Source organism: Oncorhynchus clarkii, chromosome 19, assembly GCF_045791955.1.
Source record: "Oncorhynchus clarkii lewisi isolate Uvic-CL-2024 chromosome 19, UVic_Ocla_1.0, whole genome shotgun sequence".
Lineage (NCBI taxonomy): Eukaryota > Metazoa > Chordata > Actinopteri > Salmoniformes > Salmonidae > Oncorhynchus > Oncorhynchus clarkii.
Genome location: NC_092165.1, coordinates 64,621,456 through 64,640,539, shown reverse-complemented (window position 1 = coordinate 64,640,539; position 19,084 = coordinate 64,621,456). Strand labels below are relative to the sequence as shown.

The 19,084-nt window shown below is 46.9% G+C and overlaps 1 protein-coding gene across 1 annotated transcript in view; it reads left to right on the top strand.

Annotated features, from left to right (window-relative positions):
• Positions 1-19,084, top strand: part of LOC139374409 (solute carrier family 4 member 11) — a 70,955-nt gene that overhangs the window by 50,497 nt on the left and 1,374 nt on the right. Inside the window, exons 12-15 of the mRNA XM_071115462.1 lie at positions 2,489-2,654; positions 3,783-3,956; positions 15,817-16,012; positions 17,533-17,702. Coding sequence (XP_070971563.1) covers positions 2,489-2,654; positions 3,783-3,956; positions 15,817-16,012; positions 17,533-17,702 — 706 coding nt within the window. The remainder of the gene's footprint in view (positions 1-2,488; positions 2,655-3,782; positions 3,957-15,816; positions 16,013-17,532; positions 17,703-19,084) is intronic.

The window sequence follows — 19,084 nt, the reverse complement described above, 5'->3', positions numbered from 1 at the left end:
CAACCCTAGTCTTCAACCCTCATCCCAATCCTCGTCCTCAACACTCTTCCTCAACCCTTGTCCTCAACCCTCGTCCTCAACCCTCGTCCTCAAAATTTGTCCTCAACACTCATCCTCAACCCTAGTCTTCCACCCTAGTCCTCAACCCTAGTCCTCAACCCTAATCCTCAACCCTAGTTTTCAACACTATTCCCCCTTCCTAGTCCTCAACCCTATTCTTCAAACCTATTCCTCAACACTCATCCTCAACCCTAGTCCTCAACACTCATCCTCAACCCTAGTCTTCATCCCTAGTCCTCAACTCTAGTCCTCTACTCTAGTCCTCAACCCTAGTCTTCAAGCCTCGTCCTCAACCCTCATCCTCAACACTCATCCTCAACCCTAGTTTCAACCCTAGTCCTCAACCCTAGTCCTCAACCCTAGTCTTCAACCCTAGTCTTCAACCCTAGTCCACAACCCTAGTCTTCAACCCTAGTCTTCAACCCTAGTCCTCAACCCTAGTCCTCAACCCTAGTCTTTAACCCTAGTCCTCAACCCTAATCCTCAACCCTAGTTTTCAACACTAGTCCCCTTCCTAGCCCTCAACCCTAGTCTTCAAGACTAGTCCTCAACACTCATCCTCAACCCTAGTCCTCAACACTCATCCTCAACCCTAGTCTTCAACTCTAGTCTTCATTCCTAGTCCTCAACTCTAGTCCTCAACCCTAGTCTTCAACCCTAGTCCTCAACCCTAGTCTTCAACCCTAGTCTTCAACCCTAGTCCTCAACTCTAGTCCTCAACTCTAGTCCTCAACCCTAGTCCTCAACCCTAGTCCTCAACCCTAGTCTTCAAACCTAGTCCTCAACTCTAGTCCTCAACCCTAGTCTTCAACCCTAGTCCTCAACCCTAGTCCTCAACCCTAGTCTTCAAACCTCGTCCTCAACACTCACCCCCACCCTAGTCTTCAAACCTAGACTTCACCCCTAGTCTTCAACCCTAGTCTTCCACCCTAGTCTTCAAGCCTAGTCTTCAAGCCTAGTCCTCAACCCTAGTCCTCAACCCTAGTCCTCAACCCTAGTCTTCAACCCTAGGCTTCAACCCTAGTCTTCAAACCTAGTCCTCAACCCTAGTCTTCAAGCATCGTCCTCAACACTCATCCTCGACCCTAGTCTTCAAACCTAGTCCTCAAATCTAGTCTTCAACCCTAGTCTTCAACCCTAGTCTTCAACCCTAGTCTTCAACCCTAGTCTTCAACCCTAGTCTTCAAGCCTAGTCTTCAAGCCTAGTCCTCAAACCTAGTCTTCAACCCTAAACTTCAACCCTAGTCTTCAAACCTAGTCCCCAACCCTAGTCTTCAAGCCTCGTCCTCAACACTCATCCTCAACTCTAGTCTTCAAACCTAGACTTCACCCCTAGTCTTCAACCCTAGTCTTCCACCCTAGTCTTCAAGCCTAGTCTTCAAGCCTAGTCTTCAAGCCTAGTCTTCAACCCTAGTCCTCAACCCTAGTCTTCAACCCTAGTCTTCAACCCTAGTCTTCAACCCTAGTCTTCAACCCTAGTCCTCAACCCTAGTCTTCAAGCCTAGTCCTCAACCCTAGTCTTCAACCCTAGTCCTCAACCCTAGTCCTCAACCCTAGTCTTCAAACCTCGTCCTCAACACTCATCCTCAACCCTAGTCTTCAACCCTAGTCTTCAACCCTAGTCTTCAACCCTAGCCTTCAACCCTAGTCCTCTACCCTAGTCTTCAAGCCTAGTCTTCAACCCTAGTCCTCAAGCCTAGTCCTCAAGCCTAGTCTTCAAGCCTCGTCCTCAACACTCGTCCTCAACCCTAGTCTTCAAACCTAGTCCTCAACCCTAGTCTTCAACCCTAGTCTTCAACCCTAGTCTTCAACCCTAGTCTTCAACCCTAGTCTTCAACCCTAGTCTTCAACCCTAGTCTTCAACCCTAGTCTTCAAGCCTAGTCTTCAACCCTAGTCTTCAAACCTAGTCCTCAACCCTACTCTTCAAGCCTCGTCCTCAACACTCATCCTCAACCCTAGTCTTCAACCCTAGTCTTCAACCCTAGTCTTCCATCCTAGTCTTCAACCCTAGTCTTCAACCCTATTCTTCAACCCTAGTCCTCAACCCTAGTCTTCAACCCTAGTCCTCAACCCTAGTCTTCAAACCTAGTCCTCAACCCTAGTCTTCAAGCCTAGTCCTCAACCCTAGTCCTCAACCCTAGTCTTCAACCCTAGTCCTCAACCCTAGTCTTCAAACCTCGTCCTCAACACTCATCCTCAACCCTAGTCTTCAACCCTAGTCTTCAACCCTAGTCTTCAACCCTAGTCCTCTACCCTAGTCCTCTACCCTAGTCTTCAACCCCAGTCTTCAACCCTAGTCTTCAACCCTAGTCCTCAACCCTAGTCCTCAACCCTAGTCCTCAACCCTAGTCTTCAACCCTAGTCCTCAACCCTAGTCTTCAAGCCTAGTCCTCAAGCCTAACCCTAACCCTAGTCTTGTTTCTACAGTTCCAGCATTTAACTTCCATAACGGTCCGATGTTCAGCGTTGCTCCAGTTGGGAAGTTGTCAGTCATGAACGTTTTGTCGGCCATGGTTCTGGGCTTCCTCCTGGCTCTCCTCATCTTCATCGACCAGAACATCGTGGTCTCTCTCACCAACGCTCCCGAGAACAGGTAAAGATGTGCCGAAGGCGATGCGCTATATCTGTGTGTGTGTGTGTGTGTGTGTATATCAACTGTGTGTGTGTGTGTGTATATATCAACTGTGTGTGTGTGTGTGTGTGTGTATATCAACTGTGTGTGTGTGTGTGTGTATATATCAACTGTGTGTGTGTGTGTGTGTGTGTATATCAACTGTGTGTGTGTGTGTGTATATATATCAACTGTGTGTGTGTGTGTGTGTATATATATCAACTGTGTGTGTGTGTGTGTGTGTGTGTGTGTATATATCAACTGTGTGTGTGTGTGTGTGTGTGTATATATCAACTGTGTGTGTGTGTGTGTGTGTGTATATATCAACTGTGTGTGTGTGTGTGTGTGTGTATCTATCCACCGTGTGTGTGTGTGTGTATATATCAACTGTGTATGTGTGTGTGTGTGTGTGTGTGTATATCAACTGTGTGTGTGTGTGTGTGTATATATCAACTGTGTGTGTGTGTGTGTGTGTGTGTGTGTGTGTGTGTGTGTGTGTGTGTGTGTATATATCAACTGTGTGCGTGTGTATCAACTGTGTGTGTGTGTGTGTGTGTGTGTGTGTGAGTGAGTATCAACTGTGTGTGTGAGTATCAACTGTGTGTGTGTGTGTGTATCAACTGTGTGTGTGTGTGTGTGTATCAACTGTGTGTGTGTGTGTGTGTGTGTATCAACTGTGTGTGTGTGTATCAACTGTGTGTGTGTGTGTGTATCAACTGTTTGTGTGTGTTTATCAACTGTGTGTGTGTGTATCAACTGTGTGTGTGTATCAACTGTGTGTATCAACTGTGTGTGTGTGTGTGTGTGTCAACTGGGTGTGTGTGTATCACCTGTGTGTGTGTGTGTGTGTGTGTGTGTGTGTGTGTGTATCAACTGGGTGTGTGTGTGTGTGTATCACCTGTGTGTGTGTGTGTGTGTGTGTGTGTGTGTGTGTGTGTGTGTGTGTGTGTGTGTGTGTGTGTGTGTGTGTGTGTGTGTGTGTGTGTGTGTGAGTGAGTATCAACTGTGTGTGTGTGTGTATCAACTGTGTGTGTGTGTGTATCAACTGTGTGTGTGTGTGTGTGTGTGTCAACTGTGTGTGTGTGTGTCAACTGTGTGTGTGTGTGTCAGGCTGCTGAAGGGAACAGCGTACCACTGGGACCTGATGCTCTCTGGGCTCATCAACATCCTGATGTCTCTCCTGGGGTTACCATGGATACACGCAGCCTTCCCCCACTCCACCCTGCACGTCAGACAGCTGGCCTTCGTAGAGCAGCGGGTGGAGGGAGGACATCTATATGAGACGTGAGTTACCTGCACAGACCTGCCCCTTAGAGACGACCTGCACCTTAGAGACGACCTGCCCCTTAGAGATGACCTGCCCCTTAGAGACGACCTGCCCCTTAGAGACGACCTGTCCCTAGAGACGACCTGTCCCTTAGAGACGACCTGCCCCTTAGAGACGACCTGCCCCTTAGAGACGACCTGCCCCTTAGAGACGACCTGCCCCTCAGGAGTGGACCCTCATGTCGCATCAGTACAAACCCCTTTTACTGGGAGGGGCCTATCAACCCCCTTCAGACCAGGAACCATTGTTGACCCCACTGGCCAGAATAAGTCCATTTTGAACTGCAGGGTCAGGATATTGCCCCAATCAGCCTGCTATCTTGATCCATATCATATACAAAAGTATGTGGACACCTCTTCAAATTTGTGGATTCGGCGATTTCAGCCACACCGTGTATACAGGTGTATAAAATCGAGCACAGAGCCATGCAATCTCCATAGACAATCACTGGCAGTAGAATGGGCCTTACTGAAGAACTCAGTGTCTTTCAACGTGGCACCGTCATAGGATGCCACCTTTCCAACAAGTCAAATTTCTGCCCTGCTAGAGCTGCCCCGGTCAACTGTAAGTGCTGTTGTTGTGAAGTGGAAATGTCTAGGAGCAACAACGGCTCGGTCGCGAAATGGTAGGCCGCACAAGCTCACAGAATGGGATAGCCGAGTGATGAAGCACATTGGGCTGTTTTTCATGGTTCGGGCCTCTTAGTGCCAGTGAAGGAAAATCTTAACATTACAGCATACAATGACATTCTAGACAATTCTGTGCTTCCAACTTTGTGGCAACAGTTTGGGGCAGGCCCTTTCCTGTTTCAGCATGACAATGTTCCCGTGGACAAAGTGAGGTCCATACAGACATGGTTTGTCGACATTGGTGTGGAAGAACTTGACTGACTGGCCTACACAGAGCCCTGACCTCAACGCCATTGAACACCTTTGGGGTGAATTGGAACGCTGACTGCGAGCCAGGCCTAATCGCCCAACATCAGCGCCCTACATCACTAATGCTCTTGTGGCTGAATGGAAGCAAGTCCCTGCAGCAATGTTCCAACATCTAGTGGAAAGCCTTCCCAGAAGAGTGGAGGCTGTTATAGCAGCAGTGTTCCAACATCTAGTGGAAAGCCTACCCAGAAGCGTGGAGGCTGTTATAGCAGCAATGTTCCAACAGCTAGTGGAAAGCCTTCCCAGAAGAGTGGAGGCTGTTATAGCAGCAGTGTTCCAACATCTAGTGGAAAGCCTACCCAGAAGCGTGGAGGCTGTTATAGCAGCAATGTTCCAACAGCTAGTGGAAAGCCTTCCCAGAAGAGTGGAGGCTGTTATAGCAGTAAAGGGGAACCAACTTCATATTAATGGCCATAATTTTGGAATGAGATGTTTGATGAGCACGTGTCCACATACTTTTGGTAATGTAGTGTATTCTAAAGTTTGAATGCTTTTTGCTCCAGAATAGGGGCGGCAGGTAGCCTAGTGGTTAGAGTGTGTTGGGCCAGTAACCGAAAGGTTGCTAGATCGGATCCCCAAGCTGACAAGGTACAAATCTGTCGTTCTCCCCTGAACAAGGCAGTTAATCCACTGTTCCTAGGCTGTCATTGTAAATAAGAATTTGTTCTTGACTGACTTGCCTGGTTAAATAAAGGTCAAATAAAGGTCAAATAAAAAAATACAACAGGACAATGAACCTCATCTTGACGACAGAAAATAGACTCATTAAACAACGGACCAAGATGTCATCTACAATGCCTTCTGAAAGTATTCACCCCCTTTGGCATTTTTCCTATTTTGTTGCCTTACAACCTGGAATTAAAATTGATTTTTTGGGGGTTTGTATCGTTTGATTTACACAACATGCCACTACCACTTTGAAGATGCAAAATATTTTTTATTGTGAAACAAACAAAAAATAAGACAACAAAACAGAAAACTTGAGCGTGCATAACTATTCACCCCCCCAAAGTCAATACTTTGTCGAGCCACCTTGTGCAGCAATTACAGCTGCAAGTCTCTTGGGGTATGTCTCTATAAGCTTGGCACATCTAGCCACTGGGATTTTTTCCTTCATGTTGGGATGGGTTCCGCTGGTGTACAGCAATCTTTAAGTCATACAACAGATTCTCAATTGGATTGAGGTCTGGCCTTTGCATAGGCCATTATAAGACATGTAAATGTTTCCTCTTAAACCACTCGAGTGTTGCTTTAGCAGTATGCTTAGTGTCATTGTCCAGCTGGAAGGTGAACCTCCGTCCCAGTCTCAAATCTCTGGAAGGCTGAAACATGTTTCTCTCAAGAATGTCCCTGTATTTAGCGCCATCCATCATTCCTTCAATTCTGACCAGTTTCCCAGTCCCTGCCGCTGAAAAAAATTCTGATGCTGCCACCACCATGCTTCACTGTGGGGATAGTGTTCTCGGGTGATGTGAGGTGTTGGGTTTGTGCCAAACATAGCGTTTTCCTTGATGGCCAATAAGCTCAATTTTAATCGCATCTGACCAGAGTACCTTCTTCCATATGTTTGGGGAGTCTCCCACATGCTTTTTGGCGAACAATAAACATGTTTGCTAATTTTTTAATTTAAGGAAAGGCTTTTTTCTGGCCACTCTTCCGTAAAGCCCAGCTCTGTGTACCTGGGGCGGCAGGGTAGCCTAGTGGTTAGAGCGTTGGACTAGTAACCGGAAGGTTGCGAGTTCAAACCCCCGAGCTGACAAGGTACAAAATCTGTCGTTCTGCCCCTGAACAGGCAGTTAACCCACTGTTCCCAGGCCGTCATTGAAAATAAGAATTTGTTCTTAACTGACTTGCCTGGTTAAATAAAGGTAAAAAAAAAATAAAAAAAATAAATAAAAAAAAGAGGTCCTATGGACAAATACTCCAATCTCAGCTGTAGAGCTTTGCAGCTCCTTCAGGGTTATCGTTGGTCTCTTTGCTGCCTCTCTGATGAATGCCCTCCTTGCCTGGTCCGTGAGTTTTGGTGGGCGGCCCTCTCTTGGCAGGTTTGTTGTTTTTAATAATGGATTTAATGTTCAAAGTTTGGGATATTTTTTTTATAACCCAACCCTGGTCTGTACTTCTCCACAACTTTGTCCCTGACCTGTTTGGAAAGCTCCTTGGTCTTCATGGTGTCGCTTGTTTGGTGGTACCCCTTGCTTAGTGGTGTTGCAGACTCTGGGGCCTTTCAGAACAGGTGTATATGTACTGAGATCATGTGACAGATCATTTGACACTTATATTGCACACAGGTGGTCTTTATTTAACTAAATATGTGACTTCTGAAGGTAATTAGTTGCACCAGATCTTATTTAGGGGCTTCAGCAAAGAGGGTGAATACAAATCTACACACCACTTTTTAATTTATGTTTTTCTTAATTTTTTGAAACAAGTTATTTTTTTCACTTCACCAATTTGGACTATTTTGTGTCCATTACATGAAATCCAAATAATAATCTATTTAAATTACAGGTTGTAATGCACCAAAATAGGAAAAACAATAGGGGTGAATACTTTTGCAAGGCATCATAAAACACTAACAGCACTCATAAAATATGTGGTTAGTGTAAAGTATATTGTGTGATATTATTTAGTTTATGTTATTACAAGGTATAATATTCTTATTACAAGTTACCATACAATGTGTAACTTAATCAAAGGCATACTTGGTGCCTACAAACTGCAGACTTAATTTCATTCACTATTGGACTGCCTCTGTGAGTGTATGGTTCATGAAGAACATGCTATGGACACTTATGGACAAATCACTAATTTCTCCAATTGGCACAAACATGACGAGAGGTTTAGAGGAGGCTTGGATGACTTTCACCCACATTTTCAGACTTGAACCAAACATTTTGAACTTTCCCCTCAAATGGAGGGAATAAAAGAACTGAGGTTTCAGACCTCAGTTCCAGTGAATGTTTTGGCTATCAAGACTGTCTGGATGACTTCTGGATTAACGACCCAAGGATTTACTTTAGCGAGTTTTCCATCGAAACCGAGCTAAAGACTCCAGATCATCCAACTGATCCCATCTAGATAAAATGTAATTTCACATGTGCCGAATACAATGCTTACTTACAAGCCCCTAACCAACAATGCAGTTTAAAAAATATGAATAAGAAATAAAAGTAACAAGTACTTAAAGAGCAGCAGTAAAATAACAATAGCGAGCCCGTACCGGTACCCCCTGTATATAGAGTCAATGTGCAGGGGCACCAGTTAGTCAATGTATTTGAGGTAATATGTACATGTTGGTAGAGTTAAAGTGACTATGCATAGATAAAAACAGAGAGTAGCAGTGGCGTAAAAGGGGGGTGTAATGCAAATAGTCTGAGTAGCCACTTTGATTAGATGTTCAGGAGTCTTATGGCTTTGAGGTAGAAGCTGTTTAGAATCCTCTTGGACCTAGACTTGGCGTTCCAGTACTGCTTGCCGTGCGGTAGCAGAGAACACAGTCTATGACTAGGGTGGTTAGAGTCTTTGACAATTTTCAGGGCCTTCCTCTGACACCACCTGGTATTGAGGTCCTGGATGCCAGGAAGCTAGGCCCCAGTGATGTAGTGGGCCGTACGCACTACCCTCTGTAGTGCCTTGCGGTCGGAGGCTGAGCAGTTGCCATACCAGGCAGTGATGCAACCATGCTATCGATGGTGAAGCTGTAGAACCTTTTGAGGATCTGAGGACCCATGGCAAATCTTTTCAGTCTCCTGAGGGGGAATAGGCATTGTCATGCCTTCTTCACAATTTTCTTGGTGTGCTTGGACCATATTAGTTTGTTGGTGATGTGGACACCAAGGAACTTGAAGCTCTCAACCTGCTCCACTCCATCAATGAGAATGGGGGCTGCTCGGTCCTCCTTTTCCTGTAGTCCACAATCATCTCCTTTGTCCTGATCACGTTAAGGGAGAGGTTGTTGTCCTAGAACCACACAGCCAGGTCTCTGATATTATCCCTATACGCTGTCTTGTCATTGTCGTTGATTAAGGCCTACCACTGTTGTGTCATCGGCAAACTTAATGATGGTGTTGGAGTCGTACCTGGCGGTGCAGTCATGAGTGAACAGGGAGTAGAGGAGGGGACTGAGCACACACCCCTGAGGGGCCCCCGTGTTGAGGATCAGCGTGGCGGATGTGTTGTTACCTACCCTTACCATCTGGGGGGAGCCCGTCAGGAAGTCCAGGATCCAGTTGCAGAGGGAGGTGTTTAGTCCCAGGTTCCTTAGCTTATTGATGAGCTTTGAGGGCACTATGGTGTTGAACGCTAAGCATTAGTCAATGAATAGCATTCTCACATAGGTGTTCCTTTTGTCCAGGTGAGAAAGGGCAGTGTGTAGTGCAATAGAGATTGCATTATCTGTGGATCTGTTGGGGCAGTACGCAAATTGGAGTGGGTCTAGGGTTTCTGGGATAATGGTGTTGATGTGAACCATGACCAGCCTTTCAAAGCACGTCATGGCTACAGATGTGAGTGCTACGAGTCATTTAGGCAGGTTACCTTAGTGTTCTTGAGCACATCAACTTTTCAGAGGAGACTGTGTGAATCAGGCCTCCATGGTCGAATTGCTGCAAAGAAATCACTACTAAAGGACACCAATAAGAAGAAGAGACTTGTTTGGACCAAGAAACACGAGCAGTGGACATTAGACCGGTGGAAAAGTGTCCGTTGGTCTGGAGTCCAAATTGGAGATTTTCGGTTCCAACCGCCATGTTTTTGTGAGACTCAAAGTAGGTGAACGGATGATCTCCGCATGTCTGGTTCCCACTGTGAAGCCCGGAGGAGGAATTGTGATGTTGTGGGGGTAATTTGCTGGTGACACAGTCTGTGATTTATTTAGAACTCAAGGCACACTTAACCAGCATGGCTACCACAGCATTCAGCTGCGATACGCCATCTCATCTGCTTTGCGCTTAGTGGGACTATCATTTGTTTTTCAACAGGACAATGACCCAACACACCTCCAGGGTAAGGGCTATTTGACCAAGAAGGAGAGTGATGGAATACCTCTACACAATTTACATTGTTTGGGATTAATTGGACCACAAAGTGAAGGAAAATCAGCCAACAAGTGCTCAGCATAAGGGGGAACTCCTTCAAGACTGTTGGAAAAGCATTCCAGGTGAAGCTGGTTGAGAGAATGCCAAGAGTGTGCAAAGCTGTCATCAAGGCAAAGGGTGGCTACTTTAAAGAATCTAAAATATGAAATATATTTTGACTTGTTTAACACTTTTTTTGTAACTACACAATTCCACATGTTATTTCATAGTTTGGATGTCTTCACTATTATTCTACAATGTAGAAAACAGTAAAAAAATAAATAAAGAAAAACCCTTAAATGAGCAGGTGTGTCCAAACTTTTGAGTGGTACTGTACGTTGCTAGCTACCATGACAAAGACGAAAGCTGGCGAGATTACCGTTGAGGACAGTGGTGTCTCTCGATCACAGGTAAAGGATATTTTAAACAAACAAAAAGAGTTCTACAAGCAGTTCTACAAGTGTTTTGTCCAAATATTGGTGGATTCAACTAATAAAAGAATGGACAACCGGACAAGAGACGTCCAGGACCTGAAGAACAGTTTGTAGGTCAGCTGAATGAGTTGAAACAGGAGAACGGCAAGTTGACAGCAATCTCTCTAAGTCATTGAGAGAGGAAATCGGTTCGGTGTGTGAATCCATGATAACAATGACAGATAAATCAGTCAAGGGACGATCAAGGTGGAACAACATGGTTGTGGACAGAATTGCAGAATCTCTACATGAGACCTGGACGGAGTCTGAGGACAAAGTCAGGGAAATGATCTCTGAGAAATTGAAGATGGACCACAGGAAAATTGAGGTGGAGTGCGCCCACAGGACGGAAAAACCCACCACCGGCCCAGGTGACAAGCCCAGGTCGATAGTGGTCAAGTTCCTGAGGTTCAAGAACTTGGTAGCTGTTCTGGAAAGAGCCAAGAACTTGAGATGAACGTATATCTTCCTCGACGAGGACTATCCTAAAGCTGTCTGAATGACCCGAAGCAGAAATAAAGGGTCAAATCGGGGCAATGTAAAGGGGGTACGAGCAACCCCTTCCTCCGCGCCGTCCTCTGACTTGGCATCGGAAGGTTTACCGTCTCCTGAAGACCCCCTCTTGTCATCTTTCAACAAGAAAATTAGTTTTCGCCTAAAACCCTCCCTGACTTGTACCACAAGCTCAGCCTTTAGGGCTTTCTCAGAGACTAAGAGTCCATAATGGTCAGCTACAGCTAAAAGGTCTACTTTCCTCAGCCAACCAATCAACAGAGGGCGCTTCAATAACTGGGAGATGGCTGAGGCAGCCATTTTGTACACTGCAGTCTACTGAACACACAAACTAAACAAGTCCCCCAAACTCACAACCCACCATCACACCTCAATCACCAATCACAGAGAGCTCAGAGCACCAGGGTCCGGTGGGTTTAATGGAATGATCCCGGATGAGCCCCCATTATGTTACGCCTCTGTGAAGAGGGAACACACTGCTACACTCAACTCCCCGTGGAGTGAAAAAGGTATGGGACTGTAGGTGGAAGTAAAGAGGTATGGGACTGTAGGTGGAGGTAAAGAGGTATGGGACTGTAGGTGGAGGTAAAGAGGTATGGGACTGTAGGTGGAGGTAAAGAGGTATGGGACTGTAGGTGGAGGTAAAGAGGTATGGGACTGTAGGTGGAGGTAAAGAGGTATGGGACTGTAGGTGGAGGTAAAGAGGTATGTGACTGTAGGTGGAGGTAAAGAGGTATGTGAATGTAGGCGGAAGTAAAGAGGTATGTGACTGCAGGTGGAGGTAAAGAGGTATGTGACTGTAGTTGGAGGTAAAGAGGTATGTGACTGTAGGTGGAGGTAAAGAGGTATGTGATTCTAGGTGGAGGTAAAGAGGTATGTGACTGTAGGTGGAGGGAAAGAGGTATGTGATTCTAGGTGGAGGTAAAGAGGTATGTGACTGTAGGTGGAGGAAAAGAGGTAAGGGACTGTAGGTGGAGGTAAAGAGGTATGGGACTGTAGGTGGAGGTAAAGAGGTATGTGACTGTAGGTGGAGGGAAAGAGGTATGGGACTGTAGGTGAAGGGAAAGAGGTATGGGACTGTAGGTGGAGGTAAGCGACTGTAGGTGGAGGTAAAGAGGTATGGGACTGTAGGTGGAGGTAAAGAGGTATGGGACTGTAGGTGGAGCTAAATAGGTATGTGACTGTAGGTGGAGGTAAAGAGGTATGGGACTGTAGGTGGAGGTAAAGAGGTATGGGACTGTAGGTGGAGGTAAAGAGGCATGGGACTGTAGGTGGAGGTAAAGAGGTATGAGACTGTAGGTGGAGGTAAAGAGGTATGGGACTGTAGGTGGAGGTAAAGAGGTATGGGACTGTAGGTGGAGGTAAAGAGGTATGGGACTGTAGGTGGAGGTAAGTGGCTGTAGGTGGAGGTAAAGAGGTATGTGACTGTAGGTGGAGGTAAATTACTGTAGGTGGAGGTAAAGAGGTATGTGACTCCAGGTGGAGGTAAAGAGGTATGGGACTGTAGGTGGAGGTAAAGAGGTATGGGACTGTAGGTGGAGGTAAAGAGGTATGGGACTGTAGGTGGAGGTAAAGAGGTAAGGGACTGTAGGTGGAGGTAAAGAGGTATGGGACTGTAGGTGGAGGGAAAGAGGTATGGGACTGTAGGTGAAGGGAAAGAGGTATGGGACTGTAGGTGGAGGTAAGCGACTGTAGGTGGAGGTAAAGAGGTATGGGACTGTAGGTGGAGGTAAAGAGGTATGGGACTGTAGGTGGAGGTAAAGAGGTATGTGACTGTAGGTGGAGGTAAATTACTGTAGGTGGAGGTAAAGAGGTATGTGACTCCAGGTGGAGGTAAAGAGGTATGTGACTCCAGGTGGAGGTAAAGAGGTATGGGACTGTAGGTGGAGGTAAAGAGGTATGGGACTGTAGGTGGAGGTAAAGAGGTATGGGACTGTAGGTGGAGTTAAAGAGGTATGGGACTGTAGGTGGAGGTAAAGAGGTATGGGACTGTAGGTGGAGGTAAGCGACTGTAGGTGGAGGTAAAGAGGTATGGGACTGTAGGTGGAGGTAAAGAGGTATGGGACTGTAGGTGGAGGTAAAGAGGTATGGGACTGTAGGTGGAGCTAAATAGGTATGTGACTGTAGGTGGAGGTAAAGAGGTATGGGACTGTAGGTGGAGGTAAAGAGGTATGGGACTGTAGGTGGAGGTAAAGAGGCATGGGACTGTAGGTGGAGGTAAAGAGGTATGTGACTGTAGATGGAGGTAAGTGGCTGTAGGTGGAGGTAAAGAGGTATGTGACTGTAGATGGAGTTAAGTGACTGTAGATGGAGGTAAATAGGTATGTGACTGTAGGTGGAGGTAAAGAGGTAAAGAATACCAAATCAAAGAGAGTTAAAGTTTGAGTCCCCTCTCCTACCTTACCTGCCTACCCACTACTTACCTAACCTACCCTCTCCTATCTTACCTGCCTACCCACTACTTACCTAACCTACCCTCTCCTACCTTACCTGCCTACCCATTTCTTACCTAACCCAGCCTCTCCTACCTTACCTACCTACCCACTACTTACCTAACCTACCTTCTCCTACCTTACCTGCCTACCCACTACTTACCTAATCTACCCCCTCCTACCTTACCTGCCTACCCACTACTTACCTAACCTACCCTCTCCTACCTTACCTACCTACCCACTACTTACCTAACCTACCCTCTCCTACCTTACCTGCCTACCCACTACTTACCTAACCTACCCTCTCCTGCCTTACCTGCCTACCCACCACTCACCTAACCGACCCTCTCCTGCCTTACCTGCCTACCCACCACTTACCTAACCTACCCTCTCCTGCCTTACCTGCCTACCCACCACTCACCTAACCTACCCTCTCCTGCCTTACCTGCCTACCCACTACTCACCTAACCGACCCTCTCCTACCTACCCACCACTTACCTAACTTACCCTCTCCTACCTTACCTGCCTATCCACGACTTACTTAACCTACCCTCTCCTGCCTTACCTGTCTACCCACCACTTACCTAACTTACCCTCTTCTGCCTACTCACTACTTACCTAACCTACCTTCTCCTACCTTACCTGCCTACCCACTACTGACCTAACCTACCCTCTCCTACCTTACCTACCCACTACTTACCTAACCTACCCTCTCCTACCTTACCTACCTACCCACTACTGACCTAACCTACCCTCTCCTACCTTACCTACTCACTACTTACCTAACCTTAACGCCCCCTGGCGCGCTAACCAAAATACAGGGGGGTGGTCCTCCCAGGTCTTACCTAGTGTGTATAGACAGTAAATACTACAGGTTATGTATACCCACAGGCCTCTTGTCTAAGCATTCCCAAGGTGCCTTCCCATTCCCCCCCTGGGAACAAAAACAGAACAATTACTAACGTAAAGTGAACAATTTCAATAATCACAAACACAGTCCTTTTGACGTACACATACGTCTGCAGGACCGGCTACTAAATACTTTACAACAACGAAACAGAGGACACACCAAGTAGCTCTCTCTCGCCTAACAAAGGAACACTGGCTTTTATCATGCTGCAGGAGTCTGTAATTGAAGACAGCTGTATCCCCTGAGACCATAGACCATCCTCTGTCATATACCGGACTCTGTCATAGACCAGACTCTGTCATAGACCATCCTCTGTCATAGACCATCCTCTGTCATAGACCAGACTCTGTCATAGACCAGACTCTGTCATAGACCGTCCTCTGTCATAGACCAGACTCTGTCATAGACCGTCCTCTGTCATAGACCGTCCTCTGTCATAGACCGTCCTCTGTCATAGACCAGACTCTGTCATAGACCAGACTCTGTCATAGACCATCCTCTGTCATAGACCATCCTCTGTCATAGACCAGACTCTGTCATAGACCGTCCTCTGTCATAGACCGTCCTCTGTCATAGACCGTCCTCTGTCATAGTCCGTCCTCTGTCATAGACCGTCCTCTGTCATAGACCGTCCTCTGTCATAGACCGTCCTCTGTCATAGACCGTCCTCTGTCATAGTCCGTCCTCTGTCATAGACCATCCTCTGTCATAGACCATCCTCTGTCATAGACCAGACTCTGTCATAGACCAGACTCTGTCATAGACCGTCCTCTGTCATAGACCATCCTCTGTCATAGACCATCCTCTGTCATAGTCCGTCCTCTGTCATAGACCAGACTCTGTCATAGACCGTCCTCTGTCGTAGACCGTCCTCTGTCGTAGACCGTCCTCTGTCATAGACCAGACTCTGTCATAGACCAGACTCTGTCATAGACCAGACTCTGTCATAGACCAGACTCTGTCATATACCATCCTCTGTCATAGACCAGACTCTGTCATAGACCGTCCTCTGTCATAGACCAGACTCTGTCATAGACCAGACTCTGTCATAGACCAGACTCTGTCATAGACCAGACTCTGTCATAGACCATCCTCTGTCATAGACCAGACTCTGTCATAGACCAGACTCTGTCATAGACCATCCTTTGTCATAGATCATTCTCTTTCATACCCTTTCGCAGTATGCCACGTGTGACCTGTTAACCTCTTAGACGAGTGTCCTGTGGGTTATAACATGCTCTAAGAGGTTATAGATAGACTAGTGTCCTGTGGGTTATAACATGCTCTAAGAGGTTATAGATAGAGCATGTTATAACCCACAGGACACTAGTCTAAGAGGTTATAGATAGACTAGTGTCCTGTGGGTTATAACATGCTCTAAGAGGTTATAGATAGACTAGTGTCCTTAATCAGAAGTAACTTTTGACTTGTGTGTGTGTGTGTGTGTGTGTGTGTGTGTGTGTGTGTCTCCAGTATTGTCAGTGTAAAGGAGACCAGGCTAACATCTCTAGTGGCCAACATCTTCATCGGTATGTCAGTGTTTCTGCTACCGGTTCCTCTCCAGTGGATCCCCAAACCTGTCCTCTACGGACTCTTCCTTTACATCGCCCTTACATCTATAGACGGGAACCAGATGTGTGACCGCATGGCCCTGCTCCTTAAAGAACAGGTTAGTGACCACAATGCCCTGCTCCTTAAAGAACAGGTTAGTGACCACAATGCCCTGCTCCTTAAAGAACAGGTTAGTGACCACAATGCCCTGCTTCTTAAAGAACAGGTTAGTGACCACAATGCCCTGCTCCTTAAAGAACAGGTTAGTGACCACAATGCCCTGCTCCTTAAAGAACAGGTTAGTGACCACAATGCCCTGCTCCTTAAAGAACAGGTTAGTGACCACAATGCCCTGCTTCTTAAAGAACAGGTTAGTGACCACAATGCCCTGCTCCTTAAAGAACAGGTTAGTGACCACAATGCCCTGATTCTTAAAGAACAGGTTAGTGACCACAATGCCCTGCTCCTTAAAGAACAGGTTAGTGACCACAATGCCCTGCTTCTTAAAGAACAGGTTAGTGACCACAATGCCCTGATTCTTAAAGAACAGGTTAGTGACCACAATGCCCTGCTCCTTAAAGAACAGGTTAGTGACCACAATGCCCTGCTTCTTAAAGAACAGGTTAGTGACCACAATGCCCTGCTCCTTAAAGAACAGGTTAGTGACCACAATGCCCTGCTTCTTAAAGAACAGGTTAGTGACCACAATGCCCTGCTCCTTAAAGAACAGGTTAGTGACCACAATGCCCTGCTCCTTAAAGAACAGGTTAGTGACCACAATGCCCTGCTCCTTAAAGAACAGGTTAGTGACCACAATGCCCTGATTCTTAAAGAACAGGTTAGTGACCACAAGGCCCTGCAGGTGAGAACAGGTGAACAGGTGATTTTGGACAGTGCCACACATTGACCACAGGGCTTTTGGTGGGTTACTGTAATGACCACAGGGCTTTTGGTGGGTTACTGTAATGGCCTCAGGGCTTTTGGTGGGTTACTGTAATGGCCACAGGGCTTTTTGGTGGGTTACTGTAATGGCCACAGGGCTTTTGGTGGGTTACTGTAATGGCCACAGGGCTTTTGGTGGGTTACTGTAATGGCCACAGGGCTTTTGGTGGGTTACTGTAATGGCCACAGGGCTTTTGGTGGGTTACTGTAATGGCCACAGGGCTTTGCAGATCAAAACAACGGTAGGATCCTGTAGGCACAGTTTAAACCTGCACATCTTTTGGAGACCACCGACCAACAGATGACACTGTTAAATCAGTAAAGAAGTTAATTGTTCTCTCTCTCTCTCTCTCTCTCTCTCTCTCTCTTTCTCACTGTCTCTCTCGCTCTCTCTCTCTCTCTTTCTCACTGTCTCTCACTTTCTCACTGTCTCTCTCCATCTCTGTCTCTCTCTCTTTCTCTCTCTCTCTCTCTCGCTCTCTTTCTCACTGTCTCTCACTTTCTCACTGTCTCTCTCCATCTCTGTCTCTCTCTCTCTCTGCTCCCTCTCTCTCTCTGCTCCCTCTCTCTCTCTGCTCTCTCTCTCTTCTGCTCTCTCTCTCTCTCTCCTACTCTCTCTCTCTCTCTCTCTCTCTCTCTCTCTCTCTCTCTCTCTCTCTCTGCTCCCTCTCTCTCTTCTCCCTCTCCTATCTCTAGACGTCCTACCCCCCCGCCCACTACATCCGTAAGGTTCCTCAGAGGAAGATCCACTATTTCACGTTTCTCCAGATGATGCAGCTACTGGTGTTGTGTGGCTTTGGCATGTCCCCTCTACCCTACATGAAGATGGCATTCCCTCTCTTTATGGTACTGCTTATACCTATCAGGTACAACACAGTGTACATTACACTACACACTAGGTAGTACACTAAAGCTTGTCCCCTCTACCCTACATGAAGATGGTACTGACAACCAGACAATATGTTCCTCCATCATGTACAGTAGACTACAAACAATATGTTCCTCCATCATGTACAGTAGACTACAGACAGACTACAAAACTTGGTCTGGTGTCTGCTGACACTACAATACGGGTTGTGCAGGCCCTTAGCTCGAGACCTCCAATGCGCCTCCACGGCCGTGTATCCGGTGCCTCGGCCTCCTGCATGTCTCCCCAGCCTGGTTTGTCCGGAGCTGCCAGAGTCGCCCTCCTGTCCGGAGCTGCCAGAGTCGCCCTCCTGTCCGGAGCTGCCAGAGTCGCCCTCCTGTCCGGAGCTGCCAGAGTCGCCCTCCTGTCCGGAGCTGCCAGAGTCGCCCTCCTGTCCGGAGCTGCCAGAGTCGCCCTCCTGTCCGGAGCTGCCAGAGTCGCCCTCCTGTCCGGAGCTGCCAGAGTCGCCCTCCTGTCCGGAGCTGCCAGAGTCGCCCTCCTGTCCGGAGCTGCCAGAGTCGCCCTCCTGTCCGGAGCTGCCAGAGTCGCCCTCCTGTCCGGAGCTGCCAGAGTCGCCCTCCTGTCCGGAGCTGCCTGAGTCATTTTGATTAAAATAAAGAAAATGCTGCACCTTGGTCCTCTCCTTCCAACAGCCGTGGCAGAGTGTCTCTCTTGATCCTAGGTCCTGGCAGAGTTGTGCAGATTCAGGACAACTGAGCTTTGAAGGAATACACAGATTTAAAGAGGAGTCCGTAATTTGCTTTTTAAATGATCATGATCTTTTCCTCAAAGAAGTTCATGAATTTATTACTGCTGAAGTGAAAGCCATCCTCATTTGGGGAATGCTACTTTTAAATTTAGGATTGTTCTTATTTTCCTCAATTAAGTTGGAAAAATAGGATGATCAAGCAGCAGTAAGGGCTCTTCGATACTGCACGGTACTGTCTTTCCAAGCTAGTCGGAAGACTTCCAGTTTGGTGTGGCGCCATTTCCGTTCCCATTTTCAGGAAGCTTGCTTCAGAGCTCGGGTATTTTCTATGTATACCAGGGAGCTAGTTTCTTATGACAAATGTTTTTAGTTTTTAGGGGTGCAACTGCATCTAGGGTATTGTGCAAGGTTAAATTGAGTTCCTCAGTTAGTTGGTTAACTGATTTTTGTCCTCTGATGTCCTTGGGTAGGCAGAGGGAGTCTGGAAGGACATCAAGGAATCTTTGTGTTGTCTGTGAATTTATAGCACGACTTTTGATGATCCTTGGTTGGGGTCTGAGCAGATTATTTGTTGCGATTGCAAACGTAATAAAATGGTGGTCCGATAGTCCAGGATTATGAGGAAAAACATT